This window comes from Uloborus diversus, chromosome 1 (assembly GCF_026930045.1).
Source record: "Uloborus diversus isolate 005 chromosome 1, Udiv.v.3.1, whole genome shotgun sequence".
Lineage (NCBI taxonomy): Eukaryota > Metazoa > Arthropoda > Arachnida > Araneae > Uloboridae > Uloborus > Uloborus diversus.
In genome coordinates, this window is record NC_072731.1 from 101,489,231 (window position 1) to 101,508,918 (window position 19,688).

Genomic DNA, 19,688 nt, shown 5'->3' on the forward strand with positions numbered 1-19,688 from the left:
GGGAGACTTCCACATCATCAGAAAAAATAACTTAAAATATTTGGGGGTGGTACTCGACAATCGCCTAAAATGGACGGCTCACCTCGACTACCTAAAAACTAAATCAGTAACACTCCTTAGCAAATTTCAAAGATTAGCGGGGGGGGGGGGGGTAATTGGGGCATCAGTTTTCATCAAAGACGTCTACTTTACAAGGCGGTGGTCGAATCCTCCCTCATGCATGCAGCTGGCCTATGGGGCAATTATCTAGGAGTACGTCTCGTAATTAAAATCCATTCTATCCAACGCCGTTTCCTTCTTGTTCTTACAGGTGCATATTCCACAACCTCACATCAAGCCCTTTACATACTATCTGGGATCCCCCCTTTGGAACTACTAATAAGGCAACATATGTGGTCCTTCAACATTCTAATCAAACAAAAACCAATTCATCTTGACGGAATCGAATTCCAAAGTACGCTCTTTGAAACTGACGCTCCAAAATGGTTCAAATGCTCCTACGAACAACTCGTAGACACTAGCTTCATCCATACTGAAGAGATCCATCCAAACCAACTTTTACCCCGCAGAATCTACACAGATGGTTCAAAAACCATGACTGGTGTGGGCTCCGCGTTTGTTTCCTTTTCGGGTACTACAATTACAAGTTCCTCTTCGGTGAGACTTCGGGAGGGAAACTCTGTCTTCCAAGCAGAACTCTTGGCCATCAAAAATGCAATTGCTTATACGCAAAGCCTTCCTCAATACCCGTTCCAAATTTTCTCTGACAGCCTATCATCTCTATTAGCCCTCAAAAATTCTTTTAGCAAAAATCAATTAGTCCAAACAATTCAAAAACAGGTACTCAGCTCTACTAAAAATTTTAACATCTTTTGGGTTAAAGGCCATTCAAACAACAGAGGGAATGACGAAGCCGATCGTCTTGCCAAATTAGCGGCAGACACTACCGGACTTCAGGAAGACGCGAGTGTCCCATACCCCGCGTCACACCTCAAGAGGCTATTAACGACTCAGCTTTGTATGGATTGGCAATACCGATGGGACAACGCGGAGACGAGCAGAGGATTGCACGATATGCTACCAACAATCAAGCTCTACCCGCGCGTCTCACACCGTTGCCACACCATTTTCTCAACAGGTCACGGCCCATTTCCTTCATATTTGAATAGATTTAACATTATCGACTCTCCTCTCTGCTCTTGCGGAGAAATAGGGGACAGCCTCCATTACATTTTTGACTGCCCACTGACAGAAGCCCACCATCTCCGCTGTCCTCCGGGCACATCCCATCAACAACGCCTGAAGCAGGCACTTAAACTGCGGCATAGCACCGCGCGTCTTAACGCAATCTTCCATTCTTTATCAACCGAGGGTTACCTGTACCAGAGCTCAATCTAATTTCTTTTACCCATGCATTTTTATTTACCCACAGCTTTAGTATCTAATGGTTGCCTCTTTAGACATTCTGTCCTTCTGCGTGTCTCCTATTACATTGTACAATCTAATGATTGTTGGCTTTGTTTTTGGTGAATGTAGCTGAGTGTATTGTCTGTTTGTGTCACTTTGTTGATTTGCTACACCACTATTCAATGGTGTATAGCTGTGTACCCTGTGTAATGTGTGTATATATATATATCTATATCTATATGTATGTTTGTATATGTGTGTGTATGTTTTATTATCATTATTATTATTATTAATCTTTATGTGAGTTTAAAATTGTGTAAGCAAAATTCCTGTCTGTCGGAATATGATTTCATGTATTGCATGCATTATGTACGACATATACAATGTATCAACTCACCGATTAACACAGCTGTCTCCAGGGCCCCATCCAACCGTTTAAACCACACATAGTGGTAGGTACGGGGGACCTGGGAGTGTTATGTTATGTTATGTTTATTTAGATTTGTTTATAATTAATGTTTTTGAGAGTAAAATTATTCAAATTAATTGCTCTGTTCCAATGGGTTTTTTTTTGAGTATTGTTCTAGTTTGATAGTATTTTAATGTAATTTTGAGAGTTTTCTTAGTTGATAATTAGTGTATTTGAGCATTGAAGTATTTTTTAAATCAGTTACTGTTTACTTTTTTTATTCTGTTTCAAAAACACTATTTCATTCGTTTTTCAGTTGGTTAGTAAAAAAATATATATACTTTTTCCCTTCTTTCTCATCGGCAGAACGAAAATAATAGCATCTAGGCTTTGGCGCCAAAAAATTTGGCGACAGTTAAAAAAGTTGCCAAGAGTCTACCATATCGCAATCTTCCCCTCAATGCCCGTGCCCTGAGCATAAAATTTCTAAGGGGCAGAAAGTTTTTTTAAAAATCTTCCCAGTGCTTTTATTTTTTCCTTTTTAATGTATATGTTGATAATGTGGCCTCAAATACCCTATTTTAAAGTACACTAAGTTTTAAATTTTACTGTACTTCACTTTTAATGCTATTGTTTAGATTAGCAACAATTTATGAAAACAATATTCAAATATTTTTGTTTGCGATGAAAATTGACATCACTAATAAACAACTTTTGAGATAACAATATGACAGAAAGAGGGGAACTACTTTGATATACCCCCCCCCCCCCCACCAAATAGGAAATTTGGGGGGGTTTGTTTTTGTTGACACAAAACTTTGTTGCCACAAAAATTGTTGCCACAAAACTTTAAAAAAAAAAACTCAAAAAATCGTACAAAATGCAAGAAAATACTAAATTTGGCAACAGCAAAAACCTAAAAGCTGAAAAAACCTAAATTGGCAACACCAAAATAAGAAACAGCAACCCTAAAAAGTCCGTAGGAAATGCCAGATTTGGCGCGTAATTTTTGGGGGTGTATATCAAAGTTATACCGCATTGAGTGCCCGTGTGATAAATAGACTCTTGAATACACATTAAATTATTTAACTTACCAACTTTATTTCCACGTTCTTCGCTTCACTGTCAATTGCGTTCTCAAGTAATTCCTTTACTACAGAATAAACTGATGTTATAATCTGCTCACTAGACAGAATACGAGCCGAAGAATTAGGTAACTCGCGTATTTTAGACATAATGTAAAATCAAAAGTTTTTTAGAGTAGTATTTAGGCAAATAAAAGCAGAAGAAGATTGTGAAAGAATTAAATACTCTCAATAAAAGGAAGAGCTACAAAACAAGGACAAACGTCGCGCTTCAAGATGTGAACACGGCTACAGTTAATCAGAATTTGGATCTCCTTTCTAATGTTGCGTTCGCTGACCTCGACTGGTCAGCCAGTGACTAACCGCAGCGTTCTTATGATGCGATGCGCTCTCGAGTCCCCGTTTTCATATAGGGACTTTAATGCGTTATATGCACGGAGTAGGAAAAAAGGAGAGAAATGTCCTACGGGGAGATTCAAGGTGACCTTCGGTTGAACGTGTAGCGCGGAAGCCGGTGCTTTTCTTTACTGCCTTGCGAAGGATTTTCTTCAGGTTTATTTTGTGGTTCCTCACAAGTTGTGATTATTCCAACAGTGTTGGGTATGTTTTTCTTTATCTTTTTGAACTATGACCAGTAAAAGGAAAGCTGAGACCCCTAACATAACCGGCAAAGACAAGGAACGTCGCAAAGACGAAAAAGTATATGAATCCAGTGCTAATGCTATTGAAAAAGCTACACATGCTTTGAAAACGGGTTGTGATAAAATTAAAATAATAATATCAGGCTTAACAGACAAAATCCCTTCTAACAAAACTAAAGAATTAAATGAAGAATTAGAAAAAATAACCACTAAGGAAGATGAAATTAATTTAACGGGGAAAAACAATTTAATTATCACTACTGCAAATATCAATACAGTTATCAAAGTTACGAAAATAAAATCTCTGGTCAACACTGGAGTTAGCATCAGACTAATTGAGGAAACTATAAGCAGCAAATACATCGTCAAGAATATTGACACGGAAATCCCATTAGATTATATAGCAAATGCTTTGAAAACAGATGGGATCTTTGTTTCACAAATTATAAGATTTAACAGAAAAGGATCAGAAGATCCTATTCCAGTAATACTGGTTAAGGAAATAGGGAAAACAAATAGACAGAGCTATAAAATACGAAGGCTAATTTTTAGAAAAAATAATTACATTGAAAAGCCTAAAATCTGCTGTAACTGTATGGGCATAGGCCATCAACAAAACAACTGCAAAAGCAAAAAAAAAAAAAAAAAAAGTGCAGAGTGTGTGGGGATAATCACGAAACCTGTGATAAAACACCGAAATGTTTTAGATGTGGCGAAAGTCACATAGCACCGACAAAAGCTGCCCAATCTACAAATCAAAAGCCCAAGAAAAATCTGTCTCTATCAATAGGAAGTCGTCAGAAGAAAATAAAACGTGGGCCAGTGTCGCCCGCAAGCAAGACGCCCCTCCCCCTAAGGTTACTATTAGCAGCAGCGACAACAGTGTCCTCGATATTGTTAAGAACTTGGAAAATAAGCTTAAGAATAAAGATAAGCAAATTGATGATCTGAAAGTTGAAATTGATAAACTAAAAATCTTGATTACAAATCAATCTCAATCTTGCTCACAATTTTGCAACAACTGCATATCTAAGAACATAGAAATCGAGAAACTTAAAATTGAAATCTTCCAATTAAAAAATCTTGTTGATAAACATATATCCCCAGCTGATAACCCTTTTCAAATCAACCCTCTTCCGGAGTCCCAAGATTCTTTAGAGGAAGACATAACTTGTAATTAAGGTTTTTTTTTTTTTTTCTTATGTCTAACTTCATTCTTAGCTGGAATATTAGAGGTATGCTAGCCAATTTAGACTTCCTAAAATTTTTGATTGCCTGGATTTCCCCTTCCATAATATGCTTACAGGAAACCTGGGTTCCCGATTCGAAACTCCACAACTTGAGAGGTTACTCGTCATACTCCAAAGAACGCCCATTTCCTCATAAAGGAGGGGGAATATGTCCCTTTATTAAAAACGAAATCCCATCCTACCGCATCAATAATAACATCTCGGGTTTTGAATCCCTCACCACTCGGGTTCACGTTAACAATATTGATTTCAACATCATTAACTGTTATAGACCTCACGGGATAATCAGTCTGGAAACTCTCAATGAATTGAACAAATTAGTTGCTGTGAACTCCATCTTCACTGGAGACTTTAATGCCAGGAGCCGCACATTTGGGGATCGTCTCACTAGCCCAAGTGGAAGAAAACTATTAAACTGGATTATTGAATCTGATCTAGTGTTATTAAATGATAAAATTCCCACTAGAATCAACAAAGGCATTGACGATGGGATTTTAGACTTAACTCTTACTCATAATACCTCCGCGACTAATTTCATATGGTCAAGGATTGAAGAATCAGGAACTAATGACCACTACCCGATTTTAATAAAAGGCAACATGAGCATCAACACCAAAAAAAAAAAAGTTATATAAATTGGGATTATGTATCAAGAGACCAATGCAAAAATTTGGAAATCAGAATCCAGCTCTTGTAGACAGTCAAGATGACGCCCCTCCCAGTTGTTCCAGTCCAATCCAGAATTTGAATCTTGACCTAAACAATTTTAACAACACGATCAAAAACGTTATTACCTCCGCCACTAATACTGTCAATTACTGTACAAACTACAAAAATGAGTGGTGGAATCTTCAATACGCCAAAAAAAGAAAGAGAGAGACAAATACAGAAAACTTGCGAAAAGAACACAAATACTGGAGGACTGGATTAATTTCAAAAAAGCCACAGCCATATTTAAAAAAATTGTTAAAAAATCTCAAAAGGAATTCTGGAAAAAAATTAATTTCAACATTAACAGTTAAAAAAATTTATACTTAAATTTCAATAAAATTAAATACCTTACAACTAAAGATATCGTCAACAGCAACTTAATCATTGAAAACGAAGGCCACAAACTTATGAATGCTAAAGACCAGGCGGATCTTTTTATCACATATTTTTCAACTAGAAAAAATGAAGATGACTCAATTGTTTGGGTAAATTCATCCCCATCTTATAAGTTCCTTACCTTATCTCATAACATTGGAACCGAAGAAATTATTGCTACCATTAGATCTTCAAAAAATAAATCACCTGGAACTGATGGAATTTCTTCAAGAACACTGAAAAATATCCCAATTGTATGCATTGACAAACTTGCCTCTATTTTCAATAGAAGTATTAAAGAAGGTATTGTCCCAAAAATTTGGAAAGCCACTAAAATTATCCCAGTTAGAAAGCAAAATAAAGACCAGTCCAAAATTACAAGTTACAGACCCATTTCTTTAACCCAAAATACGTGTAAAATTCTTGAAAAGATCATCCAAAACAGATTAAACAGTTGGGCAAATGATAAAATTTTTTTTTTTCCAAACTCCTTTTATGGTTTCATCAAAGAAAGAGGAGCCGATGAGTACCATTTCGATTTTTTTAGTATATTAAGAGAAAACAGAAAAAAAAAGAAGACACATCTACGTTTTATCTACAGACATCAAGGGAGCATTCGACAACATCTAGATTCCACAGCTGATAGGAAAATTAATCACCCTAAGTCTCGACCCCCTTATTATCCGTTGGATACAAAACTTCCTTCATAATAGAAAAATTTTTGTGTATTGGAGAGGAGTCCAATCTACATATAAATATGCAAACTGCGGCCTGCCCCAGGGGACCATTCTTTCTCCCTTTTTATTTAATTGCTACTTCACGGACCTAGTTGATTACATTCCCGATGCTTATATATTTGGCTATTCCGATGACTTCTCTTTTGTTGTCACTGGGAAAAATAAACAAGAGGCAGACCAAAAGCTCAACAACACGATGGAAAATCTGGAAAGTTGGTTCCGAGAAAACAAATTACAAATTTCAGTTGACAAAACCGTTATTATTGATTTCACTAAGTCAAACTCCAAAAACACTGATAAATTCTACATGCAAGGTTCTGAGATAAAATGGAGCCCCGACCACAAGATCCTAGGTATTGTTTATCAAAATAATTTAAAATGGAATGCTCACACCCTTTCTTTAGAAAAAAAAAATTTCAAAACCTCCAATATCATCAAATGGATTACAAACAGATTTAACGGCATCAACACCAAAAATAGTATCCAAATCATTAAACAAACCGCTATTGCTCAATCTAACTATGGCAGCCACATCCGATTAAACAATACTAAGAAGAACTCCACAAAAATTAACACTCTAGAGCACACAATTATCAGAAAAGCCTTGGGCGTCAACACCTTTGCCCCTAAAGATCTTATTACAGAAATTACTCAAATTGACACCATCAAAATCAGATCAAAACAAAAAGCTGTCGTTTTTCATATAAAACAATACTTTAAGAGGAATAAAAACTACAGAAGCAAGTGGGACAATTGGAAAAACTGGAAAACTGACAAAGATGAAAAGGAAATTTACAAACATATAATGAATTTGATCAGAAACCTTAAAATCGAAGACAACTGGCTTTGTAAAGAAAACCCCTACTCGAAAAATAACAAATGTAAAATTAAATATAGTATCGACGACTTCACTTTTCAGACCTCTACTATCATAGAAGAAATTAAGCAGTCTTTCCACTAGAGATAAGGAGTTTTGGGCCACAGATGGCTCAAAGAAATCTAGAACAGCCTTCTCAATAGTTAACTTAAAAGAAGACATTCATCGAAAGTTACAAATTCTCCCCCTATCATCTATTTTTACTGCTGAACTCACAGCGATCTGGTACTTCGCTAAATTTTTCCCAAAAAGAAACAAACCTATTATTTTACCCACAGATTCTCAAAGTGCAGTTAAGGCCCACCAAAATGAAAATAGGCAAGATGATCTTCTAGTTAAAAATACCAGGACGCACCTTAAGAAAATGGCTGAAAATCAAGAGATCTCTTTAATTTGGGTACCCGGTCATAAGGAAATCTTGGACAACGAAATTGCAGATTCACTCGCCAAAGAGGCAGAACAAAACGACAATACACCTATGATCCCCATCTGTTCCTGGAGAGATTTACAAAATTATTTAACAAGTGAATTCTACAAAGAAAGAGACATAATATGGAACAATTCAAAGTATTATAATAAATACAAAAAGCTCATTCCCTCCCTCAGAATTAAACCTAAATGGATAACTAACAGGTACAGCGAAGTCAAACTAAACAGAATACTATGTAAATCAGTTCTAACTAAAGACAAACTATTCATCATGCGCAAAGAAAGTTCCCCTCTATAAATCAAATTTAAAGATTTCTTTTTCAAAATTTTATTATCTTTATATGTAATTCTAGAAAATGTATGATATTATTGCGTGATAATAATTACTATGATTAATAGTGCTATTTAATTAATTAGTCTATGATTTAATTTTGAAAAATAATTTTCACAATGGTTTTTAAAAAAATTCAATATTTTTTCATTTTTCTCCAATTTTTTGATGTCCGAAAGGAGCGGTTAAATGCTCATTAAAATCAATGAAACATTTTCTGGGCTCGAACTGGCTTATTATATAACATTTTCGGTGCATTCCAGCAAAATATTTGGAATTTAGTTTTTTTTAAAAAAATGTCGATAAAAATTCATTTTTCTCATTTTTTTTCGGTTTTTTAGTGTCAAATAGCGCCGGCTAGATATTTTTTAATATCCAAAGAAATTTTTTGTGAGTGCTAACTAGCTCATGACGCAACTTTTGCGCGCTATCCAAAAATTGATTTCGAAAAAAAAAAATTTTCGGCTTATTTCGGCCCACCCTAGTGCACACCCCCATGCTACAAACTAATTCTTTGCCAAATTTCACGAAAATCAGCCGATAGGTCTTGGCGCTATATGCGCGTTAGAGATCCTGACAGACAGAAAGAGATCCGGACAGAGAGATATCCAGACAGAGAGACTTTCAGCTTTATTATTAGTAAAGATAAGAAAGATAAACATAAAGAAGACAAAAAAAAAAAAAAAAGAAAAAGAAAAAAAAAAGCGAAAATGTGAAGAAAAAAAAAGTTGGAATTTTATAAGAAAATTTGGCTATTTGGGGAAAAAAAAATTTCAAGAGACAAAAATATTAGAGGAAGTCGATTCATTTTATGAAAATATTAGTGGAAAAATAATTTTTGCATTTGGGGAATTTTAGTAGAAAACATCACTTTTCGGGGAAAAGTTGGAAGGGAATTGGGGAAATCTGGATTTGACCATATGGCAACACTGCTGCAGTTTCGTGCTTATTAGCACTCATCAACCCGTCATAGGAAGTGACTGAGCTGGAGGTAGAAAACCTCTTAAGAAAGTCAAGAGTGCCAAACAAACTGGTTGCTAATATAGAATTAGCACTGACCAGACGAGTGATCGAAGCAATGCTTCGGTTCAGCTCAAAGATTGAAAGCAAGGCATGGTAATTTCAGTAAGTTACCACCCTATAGCCAGGGCTAACGCAGAAATGCATGAAATACACCGCCAGCTTAGTCATTCCAGCCGAGGACTGCAGTTTCATGCTTATTAGCACATCAGCCCGGCTAGGAAGTGAGTGAGTTGTATTTCATGGCGGTGCATTTCATGTATTTCTGCCTTACCCCTGGCTATAGGGCGGTAACTTACTGAAAATACCATGCCTTGCCTTCAATCTTCGAGTTGAACCGAAGTATTGCTGCGGTCACTCGTCTGGTCAGTGCTAATTCTATATTAGCTACCAGTTTGTTTGGCGCTCTTGGCTTTCTTAAGAGGTTTTTTACCTCCAGCGCAGTCACTTCCTATGCAGGGCTGATGAGTGCTAATAAGCGCGAAACTGCTGTCCTCGGCTGGAATGACTGAGCTGGCGGTGTATTTCATCTATCAACGTTGTTTTTTTTCTGTTGACATAGTTGTTCGTTTTCTCTGCTCCCTCTCCATTTGTCTAAAGCGATTGAACTTTGCTTTAATTTATCCCCTGCCTTCTCTTTACTTTTTTCAGAGATTACTAAAGTAACATCATCAACATAAAAGTTTACACATTACAGTTGTACAATATAACATTAGTTTTACTAAATTAAGATGATACTCAATACTTGTTAAAAAGCAATACACAGTAAACCCTTCCATTTACACAGAGGTTGCGTTCCACGAAAATCAGGCGTAAATCAAAGTCGCGAAAATAAAGACTTAATATTAATGTTAAAATAGAGTTAGGTTCCAGAAATCAAAGAAACAAAATAGTCATTGGTGATAGAAAAATGTATAACAAATTTAATGTATATCTAGTTTAATGTGTGTAAAAACGTACCCTCGCTGAGCATAAGGAAAGAAAAGCAAATCAGAATGATAATTCGGAATTGTCAACGAATGATTCAGAAGTTCAACGTTAATGTTTTTTGGTTGCTTGTCATCGATTTCGGTATCTGCCTTGTTTTCGTCCTCTTTGCTTCTAAAATCTCTTCTTCAGTGAGTCCTGCATTGCTCAAAACTTTACTCCTGGAAAGGGTTCTGTAATCATTCACAAAAAAATATCTCCAATGACCCGAGCTCACTTATTAGCACGTTAAAAGGCAGTTGATTGCATGCTGCCTGCAATCTCAGGAGTTTGAAGGAGAAGAAATTTTCTCTGTTTGCAATGCCGCCTCCCCGCAAAATCAAAAGTTATCCGCGTAAAACAAAATAAAGACAACAAGCCTTAAACCGTGTAAAATGGAATCCGCGTAAAAAGAGGGTCAAAGTTGTGCCGTAATTAATATATCGCAATTTGTTAGTAATACTTTTGACGGTTCTTTAATGCAGCTTATCAAAGTTTTTCTGTAAGAGTAGAATTTCAACTATCCGAAAATCTTTTAACCAAAGTCAGTTTTCTTGATTTTTTTTTTTTTTTTTTGACAAATAAACAATCAGTAGCCGATTTCAAAGGGAGAGGGGTACAGGCGGACACGTGCGTTTTTCTCAAAAGGGATATATTCTTTTTTTTTTTTTTGAATTCATTTCTGCATAAATAAAATAAATATTTTTTAAACTATTAGTTTTTTAAAGCATATAGGGGAATGTTAAAGTTAAATAATTAAGATTACTTACTTTTTCAAAAATAACAAATTGGAAACTTGTTTTGAAAATTACGGTAGATAAATTAAAGACAATATATTTTAGATAAAATGTTCATTGAAACATTAATTTTCATTTTTGAAAGTAAATTTGTACCTTCGAAAAAAGGTGGAAAATTTTCCCATCTTTTTTTCATGAGGCAAAGTGAAAAATAAAACATTTTTCTGATGAAATATTTTCTATTCGATTTTTATAGATATTTTTGATCGAATAAATGAGTAAATAAAAGAATGAATGAATAAATGAAGATAAAATGAAACAATAAACGAATATATAAATCAGTTAATATATGAGAATATTTGAATGAACCAATAAAATAACAAATGAATAAGAAAATAAGTGAATAATTGCTTGAGTAAGGAACTTTTAAATGAAAGAATGTAAATGGAACAACTAATTGAACTAATACGTAAATGGTTTCATAAAAGATTGAATAAGTAAATGAAATGGACTATTTCACTTTGCCACATCCACCTTGCCCTGCATGCACTTGACTAACTGTACAAAGCATTTGAAATACAAATAAGGTTAAAATTAAAATATCGCACCCTATCTTAGTAGGTTTCAATTAATATTTAAAATGTTAATAACAATAACTCTATCATTCAATAATAACAAAAAATAATTTTTGATTTTCAACAAAATATTAGAATATAAGTATCAATTTTTGAAAATTGCATGTATTATCATACTCTTTCATTTTCAGAGGTATTTTTTTTCTTGATTGGAATAGACTACATGTGTTACTACATAGTTAAAGTATTACTAGGCAGGTGGCGCTTAAAACTGAGTAAATATTTCACCATTTCACTTTGCCCCGCTCCCTCATTTTGCCCCATATTCCTCTACTAAAGCTATAAATTATGATGAATTGATAACATTATACAAGCTATCAAGTCAATTGAATTGGGATTTTACGAATAAGTACAGTCACGTGACTTTATATGAATGAAGAAGACATTCGCACCCGTCATAGTATAACTGGTGATTTTCTAGTTTAGCTAATAAGAGGGGTATCCATAAAAAAGAACCAGTAATTAAACTGCTGTAGTAAACATATGGTTATTAAGAACAATTTGCAACCTTACACGTAATATAAATATTATAAGTTACAGTATGTACCGTTTTGGTACTTTTATTTGTAACCAATGTCTAAAACCTCATTTATCAAAATATAATTAATTGAAAAACTATTCTAGGTAATCTGTGTAGGGTAACGGCACCAGTAACAGACATGCTTAAGACATCGCTCTCAGGCTAACTAAATGTTCTGAGCCTTGTAATGTATTTAGATTTTTTAAACTATTTTTCTCTCATGCAACTACATCTCCTAATGTTTCGCTGCTTCTAGATCCTCTGAATTACTTAATTCTATTTTTATTTGCTCAATTTCGAAAAAAGGTCTGCCTCCCAGTAACAGACACCGAAAAATCTGATGATGTCCAGTAACAGATAGGATGAGAAGAGGATGAGTAATCGACAAAATTCCCTTTTTCTCTTCAAAATTTGCAAAACTTCTTTATTTTTAGAACAAAAGCTTTATCAAATTCAAATGAACTAATGAACGTAAAATACCAGTTGGTCTCGTGGTAGCTGTTCATAAGATTCCACCACTACCTTGTAAATATCGACTGGCTCAGAAAATTTCCTCTTATAAACACTAGATGGTTGCACCGTATTCATGGGCCGCAGCAACATCAGTTTTACCCTTTTTACCCGACTAAAATTCTTATTATTAAGTCGGAACTTATGACTATCTGTTAATGGACCCTTGTCTGTCACTGGTGCCGCTACCCTAAATTAAAAAAAAAAAAAAAAAAATCCTTTCGTTATAAATTGATTTTTTAAAAATCAATGTTAAACATATTTCTCTCTCCTATACTGTATTTACTTGAGCACGTATTTATGAGCGTATATTTATTTGAGCAAAACAGATGTTCATTTACATGACATGGAAATACTGAATACAGATGTTCATTTATTTTTATTTCACTTCAGTGAGTTTGATATAACACCTGATATCAGTAAATGTTATCAAATAACTCTCAATCTTATCAAGCCATTTTTTATTCATTGAGCCAGAGAAATGAAAATAGTTCTTTTGATGATTTCCAGGAGTACTGTAATCGCGTTAAATGCCTAGGGGAAAATTGAAACAGCATGCATTTAAACTAAGAATTGTAGTTTCTCTTTGTTTGTCATCTTGAGCCAGACTACGAGCAAGAATGGATTACTCAGCTATATTGCTTGTTGTTTGTTTTATGATCCTAGTTGCGTACTTGGTGACTCACAGTTTCAGCGGCAGAACACCACCTGGACCTATAGGATTGCCTATTGTGGGTTACATACCGTACATGACTAAGAAGCCTTATCTTGATTTGATGAAGCTGTCTAAGATCTATGGTTCTATTTTCAGGTAACTTAAGTTATTTAAAATGGAGTTGATGTAAAGTTCGTAAGTTGAAAACATGGCATTGATATTTGAATTAAATGTCCCCATAATGGAAAATCCGCCATAAGTTTTATTTTTTACTCTATTTTTTGTTTATAAGATATAGGGTAGACCGGGGCATGTTTACACGGATTTTTTCCATTGGATTTTCTAAATTTTATGAATTAACTTTGGAAATTTTAGACATTGCGCTATTATAAAGACGTTAATGGAGTCAAAATTGGTATATTCAATTGTTGTTTATTTTGAGTTTTTAACCGTTTAAAAAATTATTTTTGAGTCGAAGTCGGTTTCGTAAACTTGCCCCGGACACGGGGCGCGTTTACGCATATTTATTTTGACACCTAACGTGGTTCTGTTAGTGTTTTGAACATAATGTTTTACCATCGTTAAAATAAAGCAAATTTATTACAGATTTAATAGTGTATAAAGTAAAAGCTGAACGGGCAGAAGACAGAGCACTACATGATTGTAAGCTAGAAGATACGAATTTGAACTCAATTAAAAATGAATGGTGATTTTCAAAACTAAATAGCCTAAAAATACTTCAGGTTTGATACTGTTCACAGCGAAAAAAGCGTCAGGGGCACGTTTAGAAGTAGTAAGACAGAGTAGTAAGACACAGTTAGAATGCGTAAATGTGCCCAGATGAAAATGCGTAAACGTGCCCCGTCGGCAAGTTTGTATTTATTGTTAACGTGCGTGCAAAAAAAAAAAAAAAAAAAAAAAAAAAAAAACAGTTCATAGAAATATAATTTTTAAAAAAGGATAAAATTCTGCTAATTTTTATACATTATATATTTGTAAGTATTACTTATTCACAATCAGCTTCAAGAAGTTCAACTCAAAATTTACTCGACTTCTAGAAAACGGATTAATCTTTCTGTATGCTAGACCAAAGCTCGACTGATGCTTAAAAACTTGTGAGGATATTTGCTACAGAGCAGCATCAATATGTTATCATTGCGGGCTCTCCAGTTATAATTCGTTTTGAAAAAAGAGCACTGCGTAAACGTGCCCGGTCTACCCTATTTTTTTTTTTTTTTCAGCTTCAAAGGTGGTTTGAAAAGTGGAAAATGGTCCAAGAAGCACGATTTTGGAAATTTATTGTATAGGGTAGACACACCACCTGAAAGAACAATTGAGGATTTTACTTTTAAAACCGTCTGGAAAAAAAATGTTTTTTTTTTTTTTTTTCGTTTTCAGAATCTCTAGTATAAGCGCTATCCATTCATGAATTTCTCTCTTCTCTAATTGTTTATATCTAGTGTTAAAGAATGCGTAAACGTTGGTTTTACCACCTAACGAGTGTATATCCATCCCCTTATTTCTCGTCAGGTCTTTTAATCAGGTCAGGTTAATCAAGCTCGAAAAATCTCATTTTCATTCAAATTATTGTTTCTTCTTTCTTATTCAATAATTTTAAGCGTTTCGATTTTAACGGAAAATCTTAGGCTCAACTTCATTTAGGCCCCGAAGCTAAAGAGCAAAATTTATTACAAGAGACCACGAATATGAAAGCGTTTTTTCAAACGTACACAACTGCAGTTTTGCAATGCTCAGGAACCTCCTAGCCCTTATCGCTCTGCGAATTGATACTAATCATTTTCAAACCCGGGGAAGTGGTGATTTTTGTTTCAAAGGGAGCTCCATAATGCGTTTTCAATCTGTTTCTTTTAAGCTGACGATTTAAAACTTTGCGAATCAAATAAGATTGCGAAGCAATCTTCGGGGGTTGGTGAGTGTTATCGAACAGGAAGCAGAGCCCCCTAGTTCTTAAAAAAAAATTTTTTTTTTCTATTTTTTTACCAGGGTTAAAAGAGCACACGCCCCATCTTTTGCATGCGCCAGAAAAAAGTTTTTCCTCCCTCCTGTAGAATTACCATAATATGACGTCCTTCTGACTCTGAAGTACAGAAATCTATATATATAAAAATGGAGTTTGGTAAATTTGTTCCCTAAGATCTCAGAAACTACCCGGCAGATTTGGCTGAAACTTTCACTGTTTGTTAAGTTTGGTACTGGGAAGGTTTATAGACCAGTTCGAAAAAAATCCGATTGATAGTTCCCTTTTTATTCCAATTTTAGTCCCAATTTTCGCATAAATGCCCCAATATGGGGGTGGAAAAAAACGTTCACATATTAACATTATATGTCCATCGAAAGCGCCAATTTTTCTGCTGAAGATAGCATCTGTTCGAAGTTTCTAAGTTGTATAAAAAACGAGTTATGAGCTTTTTTGTTCCCTGTTCGAAGGCTTTCATCAACCCAAGTCATTATTTAGTGTGTCATCTCAACTCCCAAGAATTGTTGTATTGTTGAATATTTTTGCGTTTCGTCTGACTTTTTGAGGCTTTTCTCAAGTCAAATTTAAAGTAACGTTTTTCCACAAGATTGGCTAAAAATAAATGGATTTGGCTGATCGTTTTACTTTTAAACGGAACTTATGTAATTAATGGTTTATTATTATTATTTATGCTGATTGGACACTTGCTCACTATATCCAACCAACCAGCAGAAATATCGCCAGAATTTTTTCAGAAAGATTTCAGTAGCTGATGCATTTTGCAGTTTTTTCCACTGTCGCCGTTTTTGAGCCCAAAGACTACGTAATAATGTTTCCCATATAAACAAAATATCGCCAATCAAAGATACTTAAAAAAAAAATACTGTGTAAAATAATTCAACAACTAAATTAGGCAAATCCATAAACCGCACAAAAACTTCCATTAATTTTTCTTTTTGCACGATTTCAAACAATCGCCAAATTCTACTACTTATTTTGGAAACATTTCGGATGAAACCGTTTAGCGCCATTTTTTTTGACCAAAAGTATCTCAGCATCTGGCAACAATATTTCTATAATAAAAAATAGTAAGGAGGGGGAGTATTATCGAAAGTGTCCCGAAATGATTCTCGCAAATTTGGTAAGATTTTAAACCGCACCAAGTGCCCACAAAAATTGAAATTTCCCAAAATAACTAAAGCAAGTGTACGGGGAATACGGACGGCTACATTTTTTAAAACAGTTCGTACATTAATAACCATACAGAGAAGGTTTTAGATTTAAAAAAAAAAGTACTAACAGATAAATCTTTTTTAACATGTAAAGTTTAATTTCATATTTCGGAAATTCTTCAAATTTGTATATGCTTAAATGTCGTGCTTTAGTTTCTAATTGAATACTATTTTGTTCTTTATACTTATTGCTATTTTAGTTTAATGAGTAAGGAAGAAGCTCGATTTTTAATCACGTCAAAAAGGTTTGTTTTAAATTCTTTCGCTTAAAACAGAAAACAAGGGGAAGTAACGGTTGTTTCTCATAATTATTACTGACCCAGGCAACGCCGGGTATTTTTGCTAGTATAAAATAAAGTAAGTTGTAGGTACATGGTTTCTTGATAACAACATTCAAAACCTGCAGTTGATTCTTTGTTTTTGACAACTTAAGACAAGCATTTTGGAGATAAGCATTTTGATTTCTTTAACGAAAAATTTTGATAACGCTCCAAGTGTTCCACGTTATGGTAATCCTCCAAAATGGGGCGCTTTTAAGCATTTAAAAATTCTATTTTTCTGCTTTGACGTTGCCAATAATTTCTCACGTTTCTAAAACACTGTTCAAAATTCCTCCAAGTGGCAAGATAGCTGGTGATAGACCAGCTTAATAATTCACTTTATAAATGGTTTTCATAATTATTAATTTCTTAAATTTGGATTTTTAGTTTGGATTCTAAAGATACCTTAAATGTGGATAACTATACAACATCTTATGAGGTTTTTTTTTTCCGTTTAATGCTAAGAGATACAATAACACTATCCGTGGGCAGATGGTGCACAAAAAGGGTGGGGGGGGGTGTTAAAAGAAGTGCGTTAGTGAGGGTCGAGAGGTCTGCTTAGCAGGCTAGTTTTTTTAAAACTGATTTTTCTTAATGAACAATTGAATTTTAAAGTCATTATTGAATAAATGTCTTTCTCTTAAAAATTCGGGAAATGGCTTCAAAAATCGGGACAGATGATGTAATCAGTCCACTCCTGCCATTTCAAAGCTCCATTGCAGCTTTGATGAAATAAATAAGATGAGATAAGTATTAAACACACAATTATTAGAAAAATAAATACCTTTGTGCTGAACAGTAAAGTAAGAAAAAACAACGTCAAAAAAGCACAAAATGCCAATTACAACAGACACGTGTTTCGGCGTTACAAGGAAGGCTTTTTTCAATGCAAAAAATAATGAGTGTATCGAGATGTCTTTTCATCCATAAGCTCATTACTTTTTGCATTGAAAAAGGCGTTCCCTGTGACGCCGAAACATGTGTCTGCTGTAATTGGCAATTTGTACTTTTTTGACGTTGTTTAAAAATCTTACTTTACACACTTACTAATTCAATTTTTTCTCCTTTAAACAAGAGAATCAATCAATTTTATAATTTTTCGACTGTTCGTTAATTTTGAAAAGTGGAGGGGCAAAGCTCCTTTACTTTTGAAAGTGAAGGGGCAGTTTCCCTCTTGCCCCTCCCTCCGAGCCGCCTATGAGTGAGATAAGTAAAGATAGAGAAATTGTGGCTCAACGTTACCCTGGATGACTGCACCTCTGTTCGAATATATTTGTTCAAACGATACTTGATTGCAAAAACGATACTTGTGAAAAATCAGATATGCAATATAGTAATAGCAGTTTCGGTTATTTGGTAGAGAATTAGGTACTATTTAAAAAAAATGCTCTGAATCTGAGTGAGAAAAAATTGCAAATTAAAAGTTTGGTTTTGGGAGAAAAATGTACAAAACACTCAATTTTTAGATTTTTAAAAATATATATTTTAAAAATATAGTTATTTCTTTAAGCATTCGCCTTGGAGCGATCAATGTTATTGTTCTGGGAGATTACGAATCTACTAAGGAAGCTTTTTCCATGGATGCATTTATTGGAAGGCCTCCAGATTCACCATTTGATCTCAACAAAGAAACTTTGGGTATGTATAATGCAAGCATTGTTTTATTCCTCTAATGTGCTCGGTTGTGAATCTTAAATTTCCGAATCTTTGAATTTTGCGTGTCTTTAACTTTGCACTTTCCGTTAAAAGCCCGCCACAGTGTTTGAAGCGATTTTTGGAAATTTAAGTATTCCTCACTTCCAAGTCAGCTTTTCCCGTGGTATTGCGAGTGGTATATCTGTAATATCCAATTAGGAAAACCAAAACCCACATCATACAAAATGCAGAAAAAACTAATGTAAAAGTTCACAGTTGGTAAAGAAGTAGAAATAAGGGAGCAATATGTAATTAGACGCTAGTAATGGGCAGTGTGCACAAATAGTTCCAAATTAGGAAGCTAAAAATTCTTCAATTTCAAATTTAACCAGCGAAACGAAAAACGTTCATGTGTCCCTCCTTCTGTAATTTGTACTTCTGAAATATTAACCACTTTCATTGAGCATTAAATACGTGCAAATCGAATTCCTGATCTGTTTCTCAACCTTTTCTGGTTGTAACTGTTGTCCAAAAAGTACCGGGTGGTTAAAAATAATCATCCCTTTTTGGAGTAATCTGTAGCTTGAAGGAATCATCCGATTGCAACAAAATTTGGAACGCTTACTAACCTTGAAGGGTGAAAAAGAATGGTGAAAAAAAAAAAAAAAGTTGCGAAAATTTTCAACAGATGGCGCTGCAGCCTTTTAAAAAATGGTGCTGACAGTGCAACCAATGTAGTCATCATGAGTAAATTAAAGAAGCAGTCATTTCTGCTAGCAATGTGGTACGAGATGCTTCTCAATTTACCTAATCGCGCTTTGATTTTAATTTCATTCTACAGTAACAGCTCAATCGCTACGTAAAATCTCTTACGGCAACATTTCAGATGATTGACAGGGTATTAAGCAAGTATTTGCAAATGGCGTGGCCTGCTAGGCCTCCTGATCTGACTCCACGTGATTTTTTGCTTTGTTAGTGTTTGTTTTTCATAAATCTTTAATCCAAAACTCGCTCGATTCTCTGCCTCTTACCGAGTTACATAAAATAAACTTTATATAACAATACTTAGATACAGTAAAACTCGCATATAAAGAACCCTGATTTAACGAGATCCCTTATTTAGCATGGAAATGAAAAATATTTGACTGCCATAATGTTAAGACAATCTTTACTATTAATAAAGCTCAAAATTTTGCTGTCTGGATGTCTGGATCTCTGTGACGCGCAC

General features: G+C 34.5%; 2 protein-coding genes across 2 annotated transcripts in view; one reads left to right on the top strand and one right to left on the bottom strand.

The window, feature by feature from the left end:
* The window catches only part of LOC129216666 (PMS1 protein homolog 1-like), a 97,721-nt gene extending 94,670 nt beyond the window's left edge, over window positions 1-3,051 (bottom strand). Inside the window, exon 1 of the mRNA XM_054850916.1 lies at window positions 2,911-3,051. Coding sequence (XP_054706891.1) covers window positions 2,911-3,051 — 141 coding nt within the window. The remainder of the gene's footprint in view (window positions 1-2,910) is intronic.
* Window positions 3,052-13,152: 10,101 nt separating this feature from the next.
* The window catches only part of LOC129216766 (cytochrome P450 18a1-like), a gene marked incomplete in the record, with an annotated part of 29,342 nt that continues 22,806 nt past the window's right edge, over window positions 13,153-19,688 (top strand). The window contains 2 exon segments of the mRNA XM_054851018.1: window positions 13,153-13,451; window positions 18,336-18,463. Of these exon segments, the coding sequence (XP_054706993.1) occupies window positions 13,261-13,451; window positions 18,336-18,463 (319 nt within the window).